The sequence below is a fragment of the Liolophura sinensis genome, chromosome 1 (genome assembly GCF_032854445.1).
Source record: "Liolophura sinensis isolate JHLJ2023 chromosome 1, CUHK_Ljap_v2, whole genome shotgun sequence".
NCBI lineage: Eukaryota > Metazoa > Mollusca > Polyplacophora > Chitonida > Chitonidae > Liolophura > Liolophura sinensis.
In genome coordinates, this window is record NC_088295.1 from 38691877 (window position 1) to 38715759 (window position 23883).

General features: G+C 38.6%; 1 protein-coding gene across 2 annotated transcripts in view; it reads right to left on the reverse strand.

Annotated features, from left to right (window-relative positions):
• Positions 1–9732: 9732 nt before the first annotated feature.
• Positions 9733–23883, reverse strand: part of LOC135468293 (dystrophin-like) — an 82933-nt gene continuing 68782 nt past the window's right edge. For both annotated transcript variants that reach the window (XM_064746476.1, XM_064746467.1), the window contains 14 exons: positions 23358–23562; positions 22820–22905; positions 22045–22208; positions 20742–20908; positions 19697–19808; positions 19103–19239; positions 16645–16713; positions 16273–16317; positions 15466–15532; positions 15033–15124; positions 14355–14580; positions 13877–14006; positions 12426–12494; positions 9733–11833 (listed from right to left, as the gene is read on the reverse strand). In XM_064746476.1, the coding sequence (XP_064602546.1) occupies positions 11676–11833; positions 12426–12494; positions 13877–14006; positions 14355–14580; positions 15033–15124; positions 15466–15532; positions 16273–16317; positions 16645–16713; positions 19103–19239; positions 19697–19808; positions 20742–20908; positions 22045–22208; positions 22820–22905; positions 23358–23562 (1727 nt within the window). In that variant the 3' untranslated portion in view covers positions 9733–11675. The remainder of the gene's footprint in view (positions 11834–12425; positions 12495–13876; positions 14007–14354; positions 14581–15032; positions 15125–15465; positions 15533–16272; positions 16318–16644; positions 16714–19102; positions 19240–19696; positions 19809–20741; positions 20909–22044; positions 22209–22819; positions 22906–23357; positions 23563–23883) is intronic.

Consider the following 23883-nt stretch of genomic DNA (forward strand, 5'->3'; position numbering starts at 1 on the left):
TCTAACAAATTTAAACATCGTCACACATGTCAAATTTTGTTGAGAAACGCCGCCTAGGCGACCGTTGTCCACGAATAAACTTTACAAATTGTACAAAGGTGTGATGCTATTTTATGAGTAATTCTATTGCCAGTCTTAGCTGGGATTAAGATAGCATTATAGCATTATAACTAAGAATAATCTTAAATAAAAACCAGTTAAAATATCTTGACATTTTCCTTTCTGTCATGTCACATCGATTTTACGAGCACGGTTACAGCGGTGGTTATCTTCGACTAGGCACAATCCAGCTTTGACAGCTTCCTGTGCATGGATCGTCATGTCAGGCGGTTTGTCAGGTACAGGCCGAAAGTCTCAAGTTGTTTACCCACTGGTTAGTGCACACAGGTTGACTGAATGATTCGCCTATGTATAGCGCGCCTGCTTTAGTCATCTTGAAGTACAATGGTTACTGTTATAGCAGTATACCATTAACTGTACGCAAGGAATATGAATACCCACTCTATAAAGCATGTGGGTCTAAAAGGTGAATCACTACAGGATAAAAATAAAGTCCAATTCAAAAGTGCATAACACTCCAGGTGTATAGAGCCTAAGGAATTGGTCCTTAATTAACCTTAATGCCAATTTCGTCCAAACCACTTGGTTATATTCGGACCTGATTCCTTACAACATATTATTTATTATTTTTTATAACAGCTTTATTTGACTTAAAATGGTATTTATCATAAGACCGATTGTGTTTCCAATATACCAACTGACAATGCGCGACAACCAATGCTTGTGTTCATTCTTTTTTTTTTTTTTTACCATTGATGAGTTCATGGTGGGTTCTCTTTTAGATTCACTCGCAAATTTAGTCTTTCATTCAGTCTTCGATACAAAATGCTATCGGCGAAAGATATCAAATAAGACTGCAAATTTAGCATTGATCTGATTTAAATTTCGTGACATTCCCATATGAACTCAACAACACATCTAATATATTCGCCAATTTAAAACAGGTACTGTTCTGAGTATTAGGAAAAATGTGCCCAAAGCCTGTTTTTGGTACAACAAGACACCGTCTTAAACTGATGAGATTGAGCTTTGCCAACGAAACCCTATAGATTCTGCAACTCAGTAGTTTTGGAAACAGCGTTACAAGTTAAATAAGAACATTGACCGAAGAAAGTACATGTAGGTCGAAGGTCATTTGTGCCTCCCTCACTCTAATACCTAGCTTCCAGGAGATCCACAGTGCAACGATGTGCCCCCCTCACTCTAATACCTACCTTCCGGGAGATCCAAAGTGCAACGATGTGCCTCCCTCACTTTAATACCTAGCTTCCCGGAGATCCACAGTGCAACGATGTGCCTCCCTCACTTTAATACCTACCTTCCGGGAGATCCACAGTGCAACGATGTGCCTCCCTCACTTTAATACCTACCTTCCCGGAGATCCACAGTGCAACGATGTGCCTCCCTCACTTTAATACCTAGCTTCCAGGAGATTGACAGTGCAACGATTTCCTCATAAAGTTTCAATGAATTTAACACAGTAGCGTTGAAGAGCTATCTATGAATTCTGATCCGAGAAAATGGGTGTCACCTGCGCAGACCGCACTCTGATGCGTTCTGGGAGACCCACAAGTGAATTTTTTTATCAAGTCTCATGGAACCTGGCTCAGTAGTTCGGGGGATAATATACCGAGAAATCAGTCTGAATTATAACCGCAAGAAAATGGGTCAACCATCTCCGGTAAAATATTGTCCCGCAATGTTCATTTTTCACAAGTTTCTATTGGACCGGGGAAATTCGCTAACTTTTATAACGCATCTCAACATATTTCGGTGAGAGAAGAGCGAACAGACGGACGAAAGTATATGAATACATGACTATGACAATCCCCTTCAATCAAATTGCGGCTAAAAACTATTTTAATACCGTTGACAGTGAACGGATCAACCATATCACTATCAATTTCTAGCCCCTCATGATGATTTCTGATTAAGACTTTATACATGATAATGATTCGTAAGATTTTACCTGTATTCGCCGTGGCAGTTTACAGACAAGATACATTCTCCGTCAATCCCCTCTGTTTTTCTTTCAGGTAGAAATGGAATATAACGATCGTTGAGTTTTCCAAAGCTTGTCAGCAAAGTTCTATTTGTGTTGTTTGTCACATATAACTGCACTTGCTGTCCTTCAACAAGCAGCCCCGTTTCGGTTCGGTTCTAGCATTGAAAACGGCTTCCTGGAGCCTGCTTTTGACATGTGAGTTGAAATTTCATGGAGTCTCCTTGATGCTTGATTAAACAAGAGGAAACTTGAGAACCAATTTTCCTCCGATCCTTCGCTTGAAGGTATGTCTCGAACAGTACTCTATTTAAATACAGCTATATTAGTCGCTTAACATTTGCCAACGCGCTGTAAACTACATGTCCTCCAGTTTGTTTTGGCTCCATCTGTATTCAAACACTGAATCGTACAGTACATTTTATGAGCCTTTCTCCAATGCTTGTAAACTGTTTTACAATGAAAGTTTTGAAGGTCCCGTAAATCCAATGGCTGGTTCCAGTTAATGACTCCAGCCTCGGTTACACATTACAATGGCGTTACACAAAGCGTAGTTCTGACACAGAAAGAGCCGTCATGGTTCCGGTATCCCACATTCTGAAGTAAACTGAGGAAATCTCGTAATACTGTTACCATTAGTGGGAAAAGTGGTGGCGATTTGTGTGAAAGATTGGGAAAACAAATCACTTCCGCAAACATCAGTCAGTCGATGTTTCTTCCTAATGGCAATGGCAGTAAGCATTACGGTCCCTTTCAGTGCCAGGAACCATATAGCCAATCGCTCTGAGTCTGTCTTTCTAGACAGCTGACATCCACTCAGTCTAATAGACGGACCTTTGCACTTAGACTTTGCACACGCTACCCTCATGCAGTACAACTGGATGCTATTGAGTAGCGATAGCACGCTATGTATCACTACACTAACAAACCAATGACACCATAACAGCACGCGCCAGTGCTGAAAAGCTGATAGGCTAGTCTGGGGAGTTCACAGCCTACTAGTCCTATGCCTTTTCTTCTGTGTCCCAGAGAACAATGGTATAAATAGATATGTATATTTAAATCAGTCCCCAGACGGTATACAAAAAAGTAACTATTCATAAATAGTGTCGACCTCAATGACCACCCTATGGCTGGTTTATTTCTGCTGTTAATGGGATCGATGGACCTACTACTTTTAATATCATTGTTTCTTTTCTTTTTTCGCTCACATTTGCACAGACATCTTCACATACGAGTCTCCAAGAAGGTTATTGAAATATGTCATTGAATTAACGAAGTTTGCTCTATAGTCCACGTCTGGTTTCTTTCACGACTTGGAAGATTTTCATGGATGCTTCGAATTGTGGTGCTACATTTTCAAGAAGAAACAAATGAAGCTTGTCACTCACCCAGGTACATGTATATACATTACACACGAGAAGGTATGCTTCCATACCGTGCATGACTTGGTATGGTATGTCCAATATATGTTATGATGATTTACTACATCTCCGAGATGTGAGGACAAGGGTGCTTTATAATTCGCGTAATTGGTGCGTAAATCGTATTCATATACCATTATTTGCCACCTTATAGAAACACATTATAAGATCTGCGCTATACTTTTCAGGAATGAAGACCGCTCTCTTTAAAACTTTCTGATGGACGTTTCTTCCTAAATATGCAAAGCTCTCGTGATGAATGTCCGTTTTCTGTCGTAAGGGAAGTCTACCAGCTCTTGGTAAATGGGGTCACGGGCTTGAACCCATGATTCCGCTTGGCGGCTTTAAGTCAGGGGGGTTATCATGTACCTTTACAGTTGCGATGGTTTCTCCCCGGCTCTGTCTTGTATAAGCTGACTCTAAAACTCCGCAAACTCAGATGGTCTTAGACTGAAGACATAGGACAAAGGGCTGTTCAGTTTTCTTGGCAGGAATTTATAGAGCTTTAAACCTATGTAATTTGAACAGTCGGCAATGGACATTTCGGCTTTCTAAAAAAAATTCTGATTTCAAACCATTTACTGAATATGGGATCTTTATACATGTATATCATAATCACTGTTTTCTGAGATCGTATAACTTTCTCTTCTACTTGCTTTTACTCCCAAGTTCATTAACAATCTGTTACATGATTCAGGTCGATAGAACAGCCACAAACATACAAACATGAAGATCAGACTACCAGAACCCATTCACTCTCCGGCCATTTCTGCGTCTAATCCAATTCGAATTGTTCAATTTCGAATGTTGTCGTCGTGGTAGTTGCGTGCTCTATTGATATAGCAGCTTAACACAGCTTCTAGAAATTATGCTCTCTTAAGGCTCTTATTATTGAAGATAATTCGATCTCTTGCTCTTTAAACAATCGTGGCCAGCCATGATGAGCACTGGTTTGAACGAGATTACATAAGTCGATCAATCCAAAACAATTTCATTATTTGTTCAAGTCGTCTGGTCCCAGGGAAGCCCACGCAAATGTACCACATGATATATAACCGACTACTCCTAGCATTTACCTTACAGAGAAAGTGCCCTATATCACACCAGTCAGAATTACATATGGTATTTTACATACTTTATTACACATGTGCACACATCGTGCCATATTACATAACCTGCATCACACACAGGCATTACACATAGCCCAGCATGTATCATGCACACATCCTGGCACATTACCAACTGAGCTCCATATTGCGCAATACTGTACGACACATATCATATATATAATATATATTCACCCACGTACTGAAACCCCAAGGATTCATTCATTCATTCACACACGCACTGAGCCGCCTGAAGACAAGGCCTGTATGGCACAATCTCTCACATAGGCCTACATACACTCTCTACAAGAACTACTCATGCAGAATACATAACCTGCATTTCATAAATAGATGACATCACATCATACATCTGAAACATGGTTCCCGGGATAACGTCCTTACCTTATACCTCCATATTTGCCAGTAAAAGCAGTGACATTTACATCGAGAGTTTCAAGCTCTTCAACCACATAGTAACACAGGCTGCCTATATCAGCAGATCTAGCGAATTAAACTGGACAAATATGCACACTTCACAGGAAACAATTCGAAAAGATAGGCTTACTATTCACGGAGTGAGACTTCCACAAAAAGTATCCGTAGTGTATGATACGTTGATTTTGGCGTGAAAATAAAAACATTAATCAAATCATCATTTCGTTTTCATTTTTTCGGGTTAGTTGTAATGCAATATCTTCTTGTTTCATTTTCTTTTTCCTTTCCAGACATAGAACAAAGTCTGTTGCTGGGCGATAAATATGGTTTATGGACGTAAAATAAGCGTACGTTAAAACAGGCATAAAGATGCGCTTGGTGCATTCTCCGCATATACTCCTGACACGCATATGCCCTACGCTGTACGTTCGCTTACGTCGCTGCCACCAACAGAAAAGCTTGACCTTTAGAGCCTGTACGACGCACATAGGCTTGTTTAAGATTAGACTCACCAATGGTTTCCATTTCTCCAATTGTGAAGTTTGTTTAGTATATGTATGCTTACAATTTTACTTCGTAAGTTTAGTCATACGGCGTCGAACATTCATCAGGTTAGTATACTGTATCTTCTAGTGGAAGGGCGAGGCCATGCCGCCAAAGTGCTGCCGAAGAAAACAGACATGACATTCCTCCCAGTCACATTATACTGACACCGAGTGCACCAGTGCCGTTTCCTTGCAACCTCTCAAAGTTGAGCGCCAAGCGAGGCAGCAACAAGTACTTAGTATAAACAGATCCGGGTTTGATCCCCGATCTCCCGTCTTCGAGGTGGACGCTCAAACCATTAGGCCACCGAAGCCGTCTTTATAGATGTACATACAAGCATGTAAATGTTCATACAGCTTTATAAAAATGAATAATAACTTTTAAAACACAGTCTTTGTTACAGCTTGGTGTGGGGGTTATTTATTTGTAACAAGGAGGAATGGTAATCACATGCACGTGAGTGGCACTAACAAGTCGACATAACAAATACAGTACAGGCGCTCACGATTATTTGGAAACACACGTGACGCCACTCTAGCATAGCCACTCGTGTGACGTTATTCGCAGTTATTGTTATGTGACTTGCCCTCATAGGCTGGCGACACCTGTGTTTCTGCCCAGTCTGAGCGCCCATAGAGTGGTTATAGACATAGAGATGTCTTCCAATGTCGTGCCAACATTGGATTTGTAGGCCTGCCTTATGACATGCTGAAGTATGCTTTCACTGACAAGCTTTGAAAGGTATTATCCACTTCATCCACAGGAAATTATTTGTGAATACATTTACCGAACGTTTTCCAAGGCACAAAAGCACTGTATATGGATTCGAATCAACCAGTTTAAACCTAGCAGTCTTGTTGGTTAGCATATATTGTGTCTAAGCCTACTGACCGCTAAAGGTCGATGACATTGAGAAAACAAATCGAAGGTGCCCTTTAGGAATTCGGGTAAAGCTTATTAATCTGTTTTTAACCTTGAGAACTTCGACTACGGATTTTTGTACAAGATAAAAGTATAATAGCTATATAGTCAGAGGTCTGTTAGCTGGAACTAATATCAATATTTCATAGATTTCTGGGAGAAAATGTGTCAGGCACCCCTGGTCAGAGGACTGTAGGCTTCAATAGGCTTGGTATGTGCTCGATGGTCTGACAATCAGATATTGTAACTTAACAAAAACTCTCAGTGACGTTTCCAGGAATTTTCAGCCGACAACGCTGACAATTACTTCAGGTCACGCATAAATTTGATCATCGTGGTTGTGTTTAGGACATACTGATTATATGTCACTGTTTTTGTGTGTAGCTTGCGAAAAATGACTTAAAAGTCGATCACAGAAGAGCAATTTTGGAGGCAAATAAATGTCATGAGATATCACCTCATTTCACAGTTTACCTTAAGTGAACCATTTATATCATGTTCATGTGTTTTTACCCCACATTCAAGAATATTTCACTAACATAATGGCAACCACAAAGCCATTTCTGAAAATTTGAAATACGATTATAGAGCTTACTTTTGGGTCATAAAAATTAAAATCTTGACCACTATATAAATGGGAGGGAGAGGAGGGGGGGGGGGGGCTAGTGGTTAGTGTGCAAGTTAGTAGCGCAATGACACTGGAGAAAATAATCACAAAACGGTTTATCTTTATATATTTAAGCTTTCAAAACAAAAAACTTAGATTCGACAGCAAGGCTACCAAACACCTTGCCTGTAGAAAAAAACATGAATGAAAACCTTTCTCTGAATACATAAAGTACTGAAGTCATGAATTTGGTAACTTATGGTAAGTAATATTCGTACAACTCACCAATGATGAAACATCCCAGTAGTGTTACTGCGCTCTACATGTGTGCAAAACTTAAGCTCAATAGAGGAAAGCAACCTGCGAATGTTCATGAGTTTCCCTAGGGCTCTGTCTGGTTTCTCCTACCATAATGCTTGCCGCCGTCGTATAAATGAAATATTCTTGAGTACATCATAAAACACCACTCAAATAAATAAATAAACAAAGAAATAAACATATAAATACATTTAGTGCCTTTTTAAGATACCACCCGACATTTGTTTTAACCGCTCAGTGTATGATGTACATGTAAGCTACGAGCTAAAAAGACGCAAAATGACAATAGCTGCAAATAATAGTAAGGGGTTTGGTGCCGTTTTGCCTACTGGATCCTGCTTTAGGTGAAAGGTATGAGGCGCACATTTAAAGGCAGGATGTCAAAAATATTACAGATCGACCGGCATCGCCATCCTCATATAGACCTGATCAATTGCAGGTAAAACATAATTTACCAGGAAATAGATTTAAGCAAAATTGCAGCAAGAAATGTCTCGGATGCACAAGACCTAATTGTTACTCACACTCCGTTTCCCATTAACACTTTTTGGTTATATATATGGATACAGTCCTTTCTCCATCAGTTTAGAACATATGAACAAGACTTCCCGTGTTTCAAAGGTTAAGGGTATACTGATGTGGCATTTATCGAAAAATGTGCATATCTATATTTGACTATCTTTGCCCCTATTTTACAAGGAACAACAACCAACCCATCAAATTACTCCTCAGTAACACATAGAGTACACAGGCCATATCAAGACTATAGGCCTACACTAATGAAACCAGACACAACCAGCTGACTGTCTGCCCATCAGTTTGTGGATCAGTCAAATTTTCGACATCCTATGTTTACAGGTGCCATTGACCTGATTTCAAACAACATCAACATCTGGTGGGAATCATCATCCATGAAAATCATGTCCAAAGCCACACAGACACCTATTTATTTATTTATTTGATTGGTGTTTTACGCCGTACTCAAGAATATTTCATTTATACGACTGCGGCCAGCATTATGGTGGGTGGAAACTGGGCACAGCCCGGGGGAAACCCACGACCATCCGCAGGTTGCTGACAAACCTTCCCACATACGGCCGGAGAGGAAGCCAGCAAGAGCGGGGCTTGAACTCACAGCGACCACATTGGTGAGAGACACGTGGGTCATTACGCTATGTTAGCGTGGTAACCAACTGAGTCACGTAGGCCCCTAAGACACCTAAGCAAATCAACAGAGATGCTCCGTCTAACATCAATCAAAATGTCTGTGACTGTACAAATGCAGAAATAACTGATTTATTTTTCTTATTTGTTTTACACTGCACTCGAGACTGTTTCACTTAAACGACGGCATCCAGCATTTTGGTGGAGAGGAACCTGGCAGAGCAAAGGTGGGGGAACAACGCTGGACCATTTGCAAGTTACAGGCAAACCTTCCCAAGCTTGACCAGAAAGCAGGTCAGCATGAACTGGACTTGAACTCCCTTAAGAAATAACTGAAGTAGGTCCTACGTTACAACTGATAAACCCAAGATATCTATACAGCACTATAATGGCCTAAAACTCTGACAAAAAAAAATGCAATATTTAGAGGCAAACACCGGTCATAACATTTAAATGACCTACATTTTTGTGATGAATCTTGCAGTTGGATATCATTGTGCCTTATAAACAAACCTCCACACATTTTTCCAAGATCAACAGAACTCTCAGAATCAGGCAAAATGAACTTCATCTTAGATGAAATTTTAGGAGTTTTACTGTAATCGTATTGGTTTGGGTACAAATCAATTGCAATGAAATGTTCCTATCGTTATTGCTTGATGGAAGCTTTTCCTCTGACCAAATGATCCACCCAAATGGTACACTATCCATACCAATACCACAACTAATTCCTCCACAAAGAATTGCCCTTGTCGTCCAATAAGTTATTTATTTATTTATCTGACTGGTGTTTTACGCCGTACTAAAGAATATTTCACTTATACGATGGCAGCCAGCATTATGGTGGGAGGAAACCAGGCACAGCCTGGGGAAAACCCACGACCATCCGCAGGTTGCTGTACAGCCGAAGAAGAAGCCAGCATGAGTAGGACTTAAACTCACAGCGACCGCATTGGTGAGAGGCAACTGGGTCATGATGCTGCTCTAGCGCACTAACCAACTCAGCCACGGAGGCCCCCTCGTCCAATAAGTGTAACATTCCTGAGGACTGTCAAAAGCCGTGATCAAACAATTAAATACAGTAAAGAATACAATGTAAATAAGATCATCTCCTGAGCCAAGTAAGAAATTCAGACAGACAAACAAGGGTTTAGATTCAGAAAGATTATTTTACTGATTTTGTATAAAATCTAAGCATGATAATGATATGAGTGTTGTGAAGTTTAATATACATAAATGCATTGGACAGATAGAGTTCATCAGTAAGTAAATGAACATTCTTATAGGCTACCATTCGTTCTCAATGACACAAAATGTGCTGTCAGAAACAGTTGAACAATGATGGCCAAAACATCTCAATTTCTGTGAACACCATATTAATTCAAAATGACAAAAGAAAAAAACCCAAACATTTCTAGAATGCGAAACCTGGCAATATTTTACAGAAGTATCACCTTCACAGAGAATCAAAATAACTTAAAATATTCTCAGACGACTATACTATTGCAGATAAAATAAAACTTCCTCCTCGGTGCATATGTAGTGTAACATGCTAACCAGCATACACTGTCAGAATACTGTGCTTGCTCTGCTGCCCTTACAAAAGTACTTTACAATGGCTGTGCATCATGATGAATAAGAAAACCTAAGTGCACAAATCATACTATACACACACCCAGTGTTAAAACTTACTGATGCAAGCCTAAACAGTCTTAACAACAACAACAAAACCACACACACATTCACAAATGTAAGACTCCTGTGTTCATAACCAATCAACTACCTGGATAAACATACTGACGAAAAAAAAAAACTGATTTTGACCAGTTGAAATTAGCACCTTGGGTATGATTGGTCAATTTTGTGAGACATACATGTTGGTTAAAATTCAATTTTCAGAACATAAAACATCTGTGAATGAACAGCAGTTACAGATTAACACATCTTGTTAACAGTGGAGATAGTAAAAATCAGTCAAATTTGTGCATTGACAAATGTACTTTCTTGCACATCAAGAACCCTTTCAACAAGTAACACTACAGGGAGGTAATCACAAGCGTGAACAATGACATATCAAAAGTTAGCTCCCTTTAGTCCACCTGGTTCTCATGAAGACCATTTAGCCAGGCTATTTAACAGCATCATTCCATGATAACTCTAAAAGCTGTTAATTTAGCTCACAACGCTGTCAACATCACTCTGTGGACACATTTACACTGTACTTTATCCAAGACAGTGTAAAATCACAACCTTAATAGCGACACACTGATGGTAAAACACAAATTTCTGGCTAAAAAATGGAAGGGCATATAAATGAGTGTCCAGCATTTGTACATGGTACATGAAGAGTATCGCACATAATCAACTGCGAGTATATAAAACCAATCACAAGACTGTGCGATTACGTGCCTGATTGACATGAACAAGTGCACCCAAAAGCCTGTTGAAAAATTCACCCTCAACCGTAAGAAAAATTACCTTATTTTGGTGGGTGGTGATAATTATTTGGCACTCAGAGATTTGACAGCAAAAATTAAGCAACACTGTCCACTCAATATTCTGTTTCGAAAATTTAAATGTCTATACCACAGCATGTGAGTTGTTCAAATCATGGCAGTGGCTTGCTTTCCTCATATTGCCTTGGCGATGTGCTCTTCCTGTGGATTCTGATGCTGGTTAAACCTGAACAAATGGTGATTTCAAAGCTGAAGGTCATCCTTTGAAATATCCAATATTTTTAATATCACTGCTTGATGGCAGGACTCATTCAGTTGGTTCTTCTATTCTATTTTATTGGCTCTGTTCATTGACTGTCCTCGAACATGTGACTGGTCTCAAGAGCCAACAGGACCCGCCAGGCCAGCAGCTGCCTTCGACTGGAACACGTTATCATCTTGAGATAAACAGCAGGTGTCATCCATCCCTCGAACATTAACAGGAGAACATCACTGCTTGTGCATAATTGTGGCAGTCAGTTGTTGGATTCCTTGTACGTGTTGCTGTGCAGACTACTTTTGGAGCATATCCAGCAGTGTAGCAGGACGGTTAGTGTACAATGTATACTCCTTCCACAAGAGCTCCCCTATGGATGATCACTTGGGTGCTGATTTTGGGGGTTGTTTCTGGGGCGTCTGTGTACCCTCATCCTCCTGCCCACTGCCGTCCTCGTCAGTCATGACAGTGACCAGCGTACCCACTGCCTTCCCAACCTGGCCAGCCATGTGGAACAGGTTGCCTACGTTATTGGTGCCTGCAGTGGAATAAAACACACAATAAAGTCTTAACTCACAATAATGTCTAAACACACAATAATGTCTAAACACACAATAATGTCTTAACTCACAATAATGTCCTTAACACACAATAATGTCTAAACACACAATAATGTCTTAACTCACAATAATGTCTTAACACAATAATGTCTAAACACACAATAATGTCTAAACACACAATAATGTCTAAAAATTCAGAGAATCTATATCCCATGCTACATGTATATATGCGCACTTACACATGAAACTGATCTGTGGTTCACAACGTCAAATCTGAAAACCACGTTTTACATTGTCAGAGATTTGACAGCAAAAATCATTTTTTAGAGGACTATTTTTGTGAAAACCAAACCATGACAGATGAAGGAAATATGACACCAGGAGAAAATATTTCTTCCCTACAGACTTACAGGCTTTCTATAAAAGCCTTTCATTAAAATGATTTTTTGACCACGAAGTTGTGTTTTGTAACTGATATATTTCACCCCACTGAGTTAAAATTTAGTGACTGAAAAATCATTTCACAGAAATTTTTAAGCAGTCTATCATAACATGACGACAAAGTTTCACCTTTCGGTTTAGAGTCCATGCCAGATGCATCTCTTCTTCTCCCGTCCATATCCTCATCCTGACTTGTGTCTATAAGGTAGATAGATCTTTATTGCATTGGGCCAATTACTCCATGAATATATACATAATATTGTCAGGTATAATATAGCATGGCGAACAGTTGTCAGAAGGGGGTGGGGAGGGTGGGGTTCAATCATTTGAGATTATACTGATTCTTCATTTTAAATGCTGTACATAAAAACATCGTCAATGTTCTAACAATAGCCACATTGCTACCAGTCATTAACTGAGTAAACTTTTCCATACCAGGATATCTGTATTTATATATCTGATTGGTGTTTTATGCTGTTCTCAAGAATATTTCACTTATACGACTGCGGCCAAGATTATTGTTGGGGGGGGGGGGGGGTGGAGGGGACATGGCACAGCCCGGGGGAAACCCACGACCATCCGCAGCTGGCTGGCAGACCTTCCCACATATTGCCGAAGAGAGATGATATCTGCAAAAATATGTATCTATACAGTATTTCCTCAATTCAACATACAAGAGGAAAACCAATGGGAAATGACATTCATCTTGGGTGGCATTTGCAATGTCTATATGTACATTTCCTTTCTATGAAGGGTATTTTGTTTGGTTTATTTCATCTACCTACTTCAGCCTTAAGATTGTATGAAGAGTACAACAGTTAAGTCACTGCGATTCAGAAATGTTTACTGTGACCATTTCGATATATGGTTTCATCTCATTTGAGACACATGTTAATAAAACACTTATCTTAAAATCCACAGCTAACAGACAAACTTGAGCCCAGCAATAAAGTTCACAAATGTGCCAGTAAACATCCTGGTCAATAATGCGACACTGGAGGCATATTTTTTAACCAAATTATAATTCAAATAAGTCCAGCCAGGTGTATGATAATTTTACTGGTTTACCAATGGACACATCTGATCCAGACTTCCAATCAAAAGAGTCAGAATAGTACCTGGATCTACCTCAGCTGAAGCACTTTACATGGTTTTACACAAAATTCCATGGTTTTCAATTCCTTTATAACCCTGAGATTATACAGGCTACAATGGCTAATCCAACGACTGCCAATTTATACATATGGGATATACTAAATCAAGCTTTCAGAGACCTGCTGTCTTTATGTACCTGCCAATACAGTATTAAAATTCTGCCCATATAAGGGAATTTATAAAGGCACATAAATGTATGAAAATACCACGTAGATTTATTTACTAGGACAGTATCCTACATTCAAACAAAGCTAAAAGAATACAGAACTCTCTGAATCAGGCCAAATGTACAACATCCTCATGGGAAAAATTGAAAAGTCATACATCTGATATCCCATCCATCAAATCAATGCACAGTGCTACATTTCTCGCTGGGCAGGCGTGGTCACTCTTCACACAATCTTAAGGCTTTTCAGTGGACTCACCTCCGTTGATGTGTAGTGTTAAGTCTGGTTGTCTGGAGACATTTCCTGAGCCCACAGAAGTGGAGGTGTTGGTGTATGGTGAGGTAGGTAAGGAGGAACTAGTAGTTGAGAACATACTTCTCTCCTGAGGCTGCAGGAAAAAAAAAACACAGCACAATATACATGTAATTTTTGATGCTTCATTTTATTACTCGTATGACACTGATTTTCCACAGATAAAATGTAATTAATGAGCAAAACTATATTCATGTTTGAATATAAAGCTTTAACTGTGAAATCATTATAAAACAACTCTGTAACATACATAGTATATTTTACTATCACTAAATTATGCAAAACAACAAGCGAGTCAACAGCTGGGGATTACTGGCCTGATTTCCAATGATGCGGTTGAAATATTGCAGATGTGACATAATCAGTCACTTCAACGGATATAATATTCTGTGAAAAGTTCACAAAACGAGTATTGAATTCCCACCTGGTCCAAAAGTTGTCTCAATCGCTGTAACTGGGCCTCTAACTGACGGTTGTGATCTTCTAAAATTTGCATACGGGCCTCGAGACGGCCCTTGTGTTGGCGTAACAGTTTAGCTTCGGCAATCATTTCTGCGTCCCTATCCACGGCCTCAAATGCTTCATCCTCCATATGGCTGTCATCCTCATCATGAACCAGTTTTAACCGGTCGTACTCTGCTTGTAAATTTCTGAAATGGGCACGCATTTAGTTTTATGGGTATTTCGTTTCATGCAGTTATTTCATACACTTTTTTTGTTTTGAATATTTTATTTTAATTACCGGTATCCTTCTTGTGTACTTCACACATGCATGGTGCATATCAATCAAGGAATATTCTGAAGGCATTATACTGCCTTCATCAAGAAAAGAAGGCTTATTTTTTAGACCTGCAGCTAATAAACCACAAAAGATACAGTTCCATCCTCCAAAGTCAAAGGATAAAGCCATATAACTCACTCCAAGTAAGTACATCAAAATGAAACTTAACATACATTTGTAAATGCATCAAAACTGACAGTATAAGCCTTTGCAAGATGTTTGCAACTCGTTAAGTTGAGGACTGGAATGTTTTGGATATATACATAAATAGGAATTGTTGATGTCAACATTTTACAGGTAAAAAACCCACTGATTACTCACTTGTTTTCTTCTTCTAAATCCTTTATCATTGCTTCCAGTTCTTCTCTCTGTTCAGAGTCTACTGATAACATTATCTGCATGGGACTTTTTAACTGAAACAATTATTATAACAAGCTTAGCATGAATGGAGGAAAAAAAAAACTAATACATGTACTAAGCTATTACAACCTTGAGTAAAATGCATCCTAAAAACCTTACATGCACATAAACAGAAAATTTGCCAAATGCATATTTCTCTTTCTGCCCTCATAGGACTACTCATAAGTTTTTACATGAAAATGTTTCTCTTTCAGCTGCCTAATGCCCTTAGTTGAAAAGATATTTTTTTAACCATATTCAGAATCTGTATTATGTACAAGATGTAAAACATTTTCAATCACATACACATAATGTTTAATGTACACAAGATAAACACATTCATGCATGTACTTACAGTGTGAGGTGAGGTATCTCCATTCAGGCTGGAGCAATACTGGGCTATTAAGTGATGTTCATCATCTCTGAAAACACAACAATGTAATTATTTATTTATTTGATGTGTGATTTACACCATACTAAAGAATATTTCACATTTTACAATGGTGGCTAGCATTATTATGGGAGGAAACCAGACAGATTTTTCCAAACATGCATAGCAATATAGATTAACAAACAGACAGATTTCAAACAAACTGAAGTAAAGGCCAAACCAGTGATATCAAAGAAACAGCTTTTCATGAGGAGAACTTTCCTGACTGTCATACATCTAACAGGTAACACTGATAGAAGGACCATACATGCATATTAAGTCAGACCCATGGTGCTAACTAACACTGTTTTAATTTGATTATATAATTAAACTGCAAACAGGTTGCATCCAATGTATCCCAGAAAGAGAAAATGCATGTAAAGGTGTATGTATGTAACGAAAGGCTAATCTAGGCATCATGTGATTAAACTTTAACTCCAAAATTTTTTCTACAGAGAAGTGCATTGCTTTAGCTCAGTTTATAGGAGAAATCAAATAAGCTCAGTGACTAAAAGCTCACGGTAAACCTTCCTTCTACCTAGGCAGTGGTAAACCTCGTGGGGGACCTATCAGCATCCACAAAGATCAGGGCTGCCTGTGTATATCCCAGGCTGTCTCCCTTGGAAAGTTGCCGCATAATTGAAATTGGACCTCCCACACCAATTACTCAGAAAAGCACCTACACACAGCACAAATTCCTTAACTCACAAAGGTGGATATCAGACTACTTACGAATCTGTCACAGAACTGGCTTGCTTCTGTTCTACTTCTGCTAGTCTGAAATACACATGAATATTATTTTCACAACATGATCTCGAAATGTGGTTTTCATCACGTTTCCATGAACAACCTGGCTGTTTTTACCACATTTATTGAAGAAAACATACATGTTCATGTGCTAACTTATATATTTTAAGGTTTTCATCAACTAGAAGTTTCTGGAGTTTTGGTTAAAAAAAGAAGCCAGCTCAAGAATTATTAATGCGCATTGTTACTGTTTTGCTTCATTTTGAGCAAATTCTAAAATATCTAACTTAATCCCAGCTTGATAAAGATAATGCACAACTTATTGCGACATATAACAAGGGGTACATTGATACTGACCTAGTTGCATAGAGCTCAAGTCTGGAGTGCATGTCCTGAGAAATGCTGTGCTGAGGGGATGGACATGGGCTGAAACATACAAATCACATGATTATACACATGTAGCCAATCACAGCTTCAAACACAGTAAAATTTGCATATTAATATAAACTAATCTAAAGGCAGCCCTGTACCTACTTAGACAGAACTTTGAATCACGATGTGACCTGAAATCCAAATCATGATTGAGGAGGAGCAGATTAGGCCATCTGTTGTTGTTGTCAAGTCAAATGACAGCTTTTTTTCCCCTCGATTTTCACGGCTGGTAGGTGGTTGAATGATGGCCCGACAGGACTGTCTGGAATGGAAGCCAGAGGTGATGGAACGGAGAGATAAATCAATAGCGACGGCACATGAACGCTACCTAATAAACGTCTCATCGCGTCCAAGCGCCGGCAAGCCAGACAGCTTTACAGCTTGTCTATTTCTGTCCTGGTGAGCTATGCCCACCTTCAGCACACAAGAGCTCGCTGTGTAGTTTGCCACAGCCATGGCTATCATCATATAATGGCAGTATTGATTATTTGGGGATAGCATAGAGGGCACATGTTTTAGCTGGCAGATATTCCTCAGGGCTGGCTGTTAGATCTAACAACTGTACCCTATTGTTCTAAAATATCTGTCACTGTTGAAGGTGAGGTTGAATACAGTCCATGGATGGTCGAGGCTTCGGGTTATAAACTCTCATAACTCACCTTTCATCACAAGCCTCAGCCAGAAATAAACTTACAACCATAATACCACTTATCTATCCATCATCAATGTTATATGATGTACATGCCATATATATATCATGTGTTTTTAGTACAATTCGGACGTGTGAACTCCAATGAAGCATATAATATATCACACGCCTAATATGAATAAAAACCTCCCCTTTTAACTTCTGGTAATACTGCTACATTACCACACAGTACTTCAGTTGTAAGAATCAGATCTGTTCATTCCATATGTATAACTGATATGGATATATCTGACAAACTATTTTCCTACAAACTTCAGGGAGTTCACTAATGGCCACATCTCTTGTAATAAACACGAGACAGGCAGACAGTAATTTAGCATTCATTTCTCAATACATCAATATTTAACCTATGCTGAACTTTTAGGGCAGAATGTCCCGAAACTACAAACAACATCCATCTTAATCCAGACATTATTCTAAGCATTATGAACTTAATGAATTAATGTAGGAAATATACAAAAAAAAAAGCCCACACAAACATGATGGACTGGGTCAGACAGGAAGGCAAACAAACGGCTGAACATTGAGCGTAACACACAGGTTAACACATGTGCACAAATTTCCTTCCCCAGTAAAAAAAAAAACATGCATATTAACAAATCCCTATGTGTATATTTCCCTCAGGTACAATTCTACCATAGGTATATACACTTCTACCATACACTGTAGGTATGTACACTTCTACCATAGGTATATACACTTCTAATATAGGTATGTACACTTCTACCATAGGCATGTACACTTTTACCACACACTGTAGGTATGTTCACTTCTACCACAGGTATGTACACTTTTACCACACACTGTAGATATGTACACTTCTACCATACACTGTAGGTATGTATGTACACTTCTACCATAGGTATGTACACTTCTACCACAGGTATGTACACTTTTACCACACACTGCAGGTATGTACACTTCTACCATACACTGTAGGTATGTATGTACACTTCTACCATAGGTATGTACACTTCTACCACAGGTATATACAAACTTCACAGTGAGTAGGGAACTTGTTCGTATTCACATTTTGTGTATCTGCTCAGTGTACCTTGGTGTTAATTACCCCATATAGCTTTTACTGTCCTGGTTACAAAAGCGCCACAACGACGTATGGAATTTTCCCTTGACAATGACAAAGAGACGCTCTTTCGGAGTTCACAGAAGAATCCCATCTCCTTAGCATGATGGCATTTACATGTAGGTATTTCTGCATTTACACGTGAACAGCATGAATGAACAAATGATATAGTTTGCCTATTACTTTGTCTAAGAGTTCAACTAATCTTGTTTTTAGGTTAGTTTGGAAGGTTGTATGCTTTCAGCAAACAACAGTAGTATTTTATGACATTTATTTGTCTGTAAATATTCACTTTTAGGGTGAAGTTCATGTCATTTACTGTACTCTGATGAACGTAATGGAGTTGTGAGCCTGGTCTACAGTGCTAAACTGTCACTGCAGTGCTCACGAGGACTATACCACAAGATGAGCTGACCAATTAACTCTCAGTTAGAGATAATAAAAATGTAATAAATACACAAAACACACTTGCTTATTTTGCAATACACAAGAAAAACCCTTTTAATTACTTGAGTCAGAGGGACTCAGATAAGCTGACTAAAAGATCAACATGCAGGAAGATACACAGAGACACATGTAAACAGGCTCACCTCTCTAAGCTATCCCCTTCTAACACAGTCTGGACTGGCATGTAGCCTAATCGGGGATGTTTTTTAAAAAACTTTTTGGACTTGAACTTATTTTTGAACACCTTGGTGAAATCACGAACGTCTTCCCCTGAAGTGGTCTGAGAACAACAAAATATGCATCATATAAATACACTTAAACAAAACCCTTTAGTTCTGCAAAAGGATATATTATTGCTTATCATATGGTTTTGGAGAAACTGTGTTCACAGGAGCTTAACAGCAACGTATGGATTTGTGAGCTAAGAAAGCAAGTCATGGCTATCTCCACTGTTTCCAACCTGATCGACTAGGACTGACTAGTGAATTATACCACGAGTGAGTTATAATATAAGGTTATGAGGTTTCACTACATTTGGCTATATGTAAAGTCAAGGTTGGCCTAAGGGGAATAAACATCAGATTCCTTCAAGTAACTGTAACTTTAATTCTCACAGCAAGGATCAGTGACTGTTGAACCCTTAACTTTATGACTATAACTATTGTAACATTTGTATTTCTGTGACCAAGCACTGATTAACACACAAAAAACAGTGGACTAAATTTACACAAACTTACAGTGGAGCAATATTCTTGCATAGGATGTGTGAGTTTGTGACCTTTCGCCTTTCTCCCAGAGAAAAAGCAATTCTGACAAATGTCAAAGTTGAAACATTTCAAACAACGATATCTGAAAAAAGAAACAAAAACAAACTATTATGACACAACTAATCTATGCAAAGCCTTTAAGATCAAAAGTAACATTTATGTAAAACAAACTCCGTATTTATGTTTGAAAAATTTGTTAACTTGCAAGTTTACTAGTTGCTTTCCTGCTTCAAATATGTGGCATATCATTTTTAGGTTAAGTTTTATGAGAAATATTATAAGACATGATATGTGAATTAACTGATTATGCTTAGCTTTCACTTTGACAATACACTCCTTGTCTGTCACAGATTATGGTTAGCTTTCACTTGACAGTAAACTCCTGGTCTGTCACAGATTATGGTTAGCTTTCACTTGACAATACACTCTTGCTCTGTCACAGATTATGCTTATCTTTCACTTGACAATACACTCCTGATCTGTCACAGATTATGCTTAGCTTTCACTTGACAATACACTCCTGGTCTGTCACAGATTATGCTTAGCTTTCACTTGACAATACACTCCTTGTCTGTCACAGATTATGCTTAGCTTTCACTTGACAATACACTCCTGGTCTGTCACATATTATGCTTAGCTTTCACTTGACAATACACTCTTGCTCTGTCACAGATTATGCTTAGCTTTCACTTGACAATACACTCTTGCTCTGTCACAGATTATGCTTAGCTTTCACTTGAAAATACACTCCTGGTTTTTCACAGATTATTCTTAGTTTTCACTTGACAACACACTCCTTGTCTGTCACAGATTATGCTTAGTTTTCACTTGACAATACACTCCTGGTCTCTCACAGATTATGCTCAGCTTTCACTTGACAATACATTCCTGGTCTGTCACAGATTATGCTAAGCTTTCACCTGACAATACACTCCTTTTCTGTCACAGATTTCCAAGACTTTGAATTTCACAATTCTTAATCTCTTAAGACTGTCTGCCTCATGATGCTCTTTACCTGAATCCGACGATGGGGAACTCCTTACAGATGTTACACTTGGCCTGATGTTTGGATGTCTCTGAGGCAGCCAGTCTGTGGAGCACAGGTAACCAGACCAGGGACTGAGGCTCCTGACGCGCCCAGTCCAAGAAATCTCCTGCCTGGATCTCCTGTCTGCCAGCCTCCTGAAGTCAGAAAGGAACAAGGGTACAAACATCTGAAAAATGAGGGTACAATGACCCAAGAGCACAAATATCAGACAATAAGAGTATAAACATCCATGAAATGAGGATACAAACATCAGACAATGAGGAGAGAAACATCTGTGAAATGAGAGTGCAAATGTCAGACAATGAAGGTACAAACATCAGATAATGAGGATACAAACATCCATAAAATGGGGGTACAAACATCAGATAATGAGGGTACAAACATCTGTGAAATTAGGGTACAAATGTCAGACAATGAGGGTACAAACATCCATGAAGAGGGTACAAATATTAGACAATAAGTGTACTAACATCTGTGAAATTAGGGTACAAATGTCAGACAATGAAGGTACAAACATCCATGAAGAGGGTACAAATATTAGACAATAAGTGTACTAACATCTGTGAAATAAGGGTACAAATGTCAGACAATGAGGGTACAAACATCCATGAAGAGGGTACAAATATTAGACAATAAGTGTACTAACATCTGTGAAATAAGGGTACAAATGTCAGACAATGAGGGTACACACATCCACGAAGAGGGTACAAATATTAGACAATAAGTGTACTAACATCTGTGAAATAAGGGTACAAATGTCAGACAATGAGGGTACAAACATCCATGAAGAGGGTACAAATATTAGACAATAAGTGTAATAACATCTGTGAAATAAGGATAAAAACGTCAGACAATGAGGGTACAAACATCAGACAATGAGGATACAAATATCCATGAAATGATACAAACAAAATACTATAGATGGCAACAGAACCATCAGCTATGGAAACTACATGTATAAAGAGCAACACAACCATCAGCTTAAGAATACTAAAGATGGCAACAGAACCATCAGCTATAGAAAACTACATGTATAAAGAGCAACACAACCATCAGCTTAAGAATACTAAAGATGGCAACAGAACCATCAGCTATAGAAAACTACATGCATATAGAGCAACACAACCATCAGCTTTAGAAAACTATAAAGATCTTAAGGTTGAGCTTGAGACAAGATGAAGTTTGAAATGAAAGTTTTGAAACCATGACAGTGAAAATATTGCTCATGATATTTCAGGGAAATATTTTTTTTTAACAATGACTTTCTTACCAAAACATTCTCGAAACAACTCCGGACACTTGGTTCAATGTTGCTACCTCCAAAAGCAGCAATTTCCCCGAGTTGTCGAGGAATCTGCATACAGTCGTGAAGTAGCAGGCCCATCTTACGCTCGTCTGCAAAACCGTTGGTGTCTGCTATAAGGCGAAACAGAACTGGAAAGGAAATAAAACATACTGAATACTGAGACACCAAGACCTTACTGATCCATGTTCGAGATTCCTTACATCCTCACACCTAATTCTGTGAACAAAACTAAAACAGAACACTCTAGAACTGTCCTTATTATGACAGGAGGGGTGTGAAGACAAATTTTAAAATGTCACATAATACACAAATTACACTGCTTTTCTTATATTATTACAGAAACAACAACAAATGACACAGCCTTAGCTATTTCAGGAGACTTTTTTTTTTATTGGGCATGCTTGATAACCCTATGTGTCATCTTTCAATCTAAAATTCCCACATTAGAGAAACTGGAAACAATAAACATTTTTACACATCCAATATTACTGCAAACAATTGCTTTATTTGAAAAATACGGTGAAACTTTTACAACCATTAAAGCACTTTGTTCAGTGGAATTTCTGCATACAATTATTATGAAAATGATGCTAAACATGACTTTGTTTGTTTCATGAAAGGTGCAAGCTTCATAAAATTGTGCAAATTATTTCTCTACACCCCATAGTTCTCTCAGAACGTTTCAAAATTTTGGTCGCAGAGGTGGTTGAAAAGGTTGTATCCAGATAAATGTACTTACATCTGTACTTGTCATCTAGATGTGCCTTGGACATCAGAATAAGGCCCACTTTGAAAGACAGCACCCGGATTTTGCCTGTACGAATCCTGGATATGAAAAACGTTATGTATATAAAATATGTATATTTTAAATGCATAAATGGCATTTCACTGATAAATACATGTTTACTGATAAATACACATATAGTAATATATATGCAGAACCAGATGTTTTATCTTCAGCCATTTCACACATAAAACATGTCTCAAAGTACTAAAAGAAGCCTCTCAAACCATGTTGGAAAACATAATCATATTAAAATGTAAGGTCCAGATATGTAGGCCATGGCCATATTTATGTATTTAGCGTCTCTAGTTTGCCAGTATCATATAAAGCCTTCTTGTACAACCAGCATTAATATGGGGGTGATAACTGAAGTAATTGTTTAGATATTGTCCACATACTGGTAACAGGAAAATAACAGAATCGAAATGTATCATCCACAGGCCGATGACAACAAATCTATACAGACTTAGGCATGGATGTGGAGAAGACTTACATGTCATACACGTTCAGCAGCCAGTTAAGGACGAGGTCCACACAGACGGGTACATTGACCAGGTTTGGGTGGTCCTCTGACAGAGTCTCATACATCGTGGTCACACAGTTGATGATTTCTATCACATCCATCAGCTTGTCATTCTGCGCCCTCAGACCGTGGTGGTCAAACGCCGTCACAGCAGTCGCCATGTTCAGTAAGTCCACTGTGGGTGGGGCAGAAACCACATAATAATGTTAACCAATCACTAAGCAGTTACTTTATGGGATGGCCAAATATACACATATAAATCTTCAGGTCTGTCAAAGGAAGAGACATAAATAATGAACGCATATAAATAATCTGTTACAGAGCGGGTAGGTGATAACAGCACAGTTATTTGGTCGGCACAAGAGGTAATTTGCATCTTCAGAATGGAATGAAAAAACCAGAACAAAAATACATTGTCCAATCATGAAACCGAAAAATTCTTAATAAGCAAGTTTCATATGGTTAAAAAGTTAGAATGCTTCAATTTTCATACTTA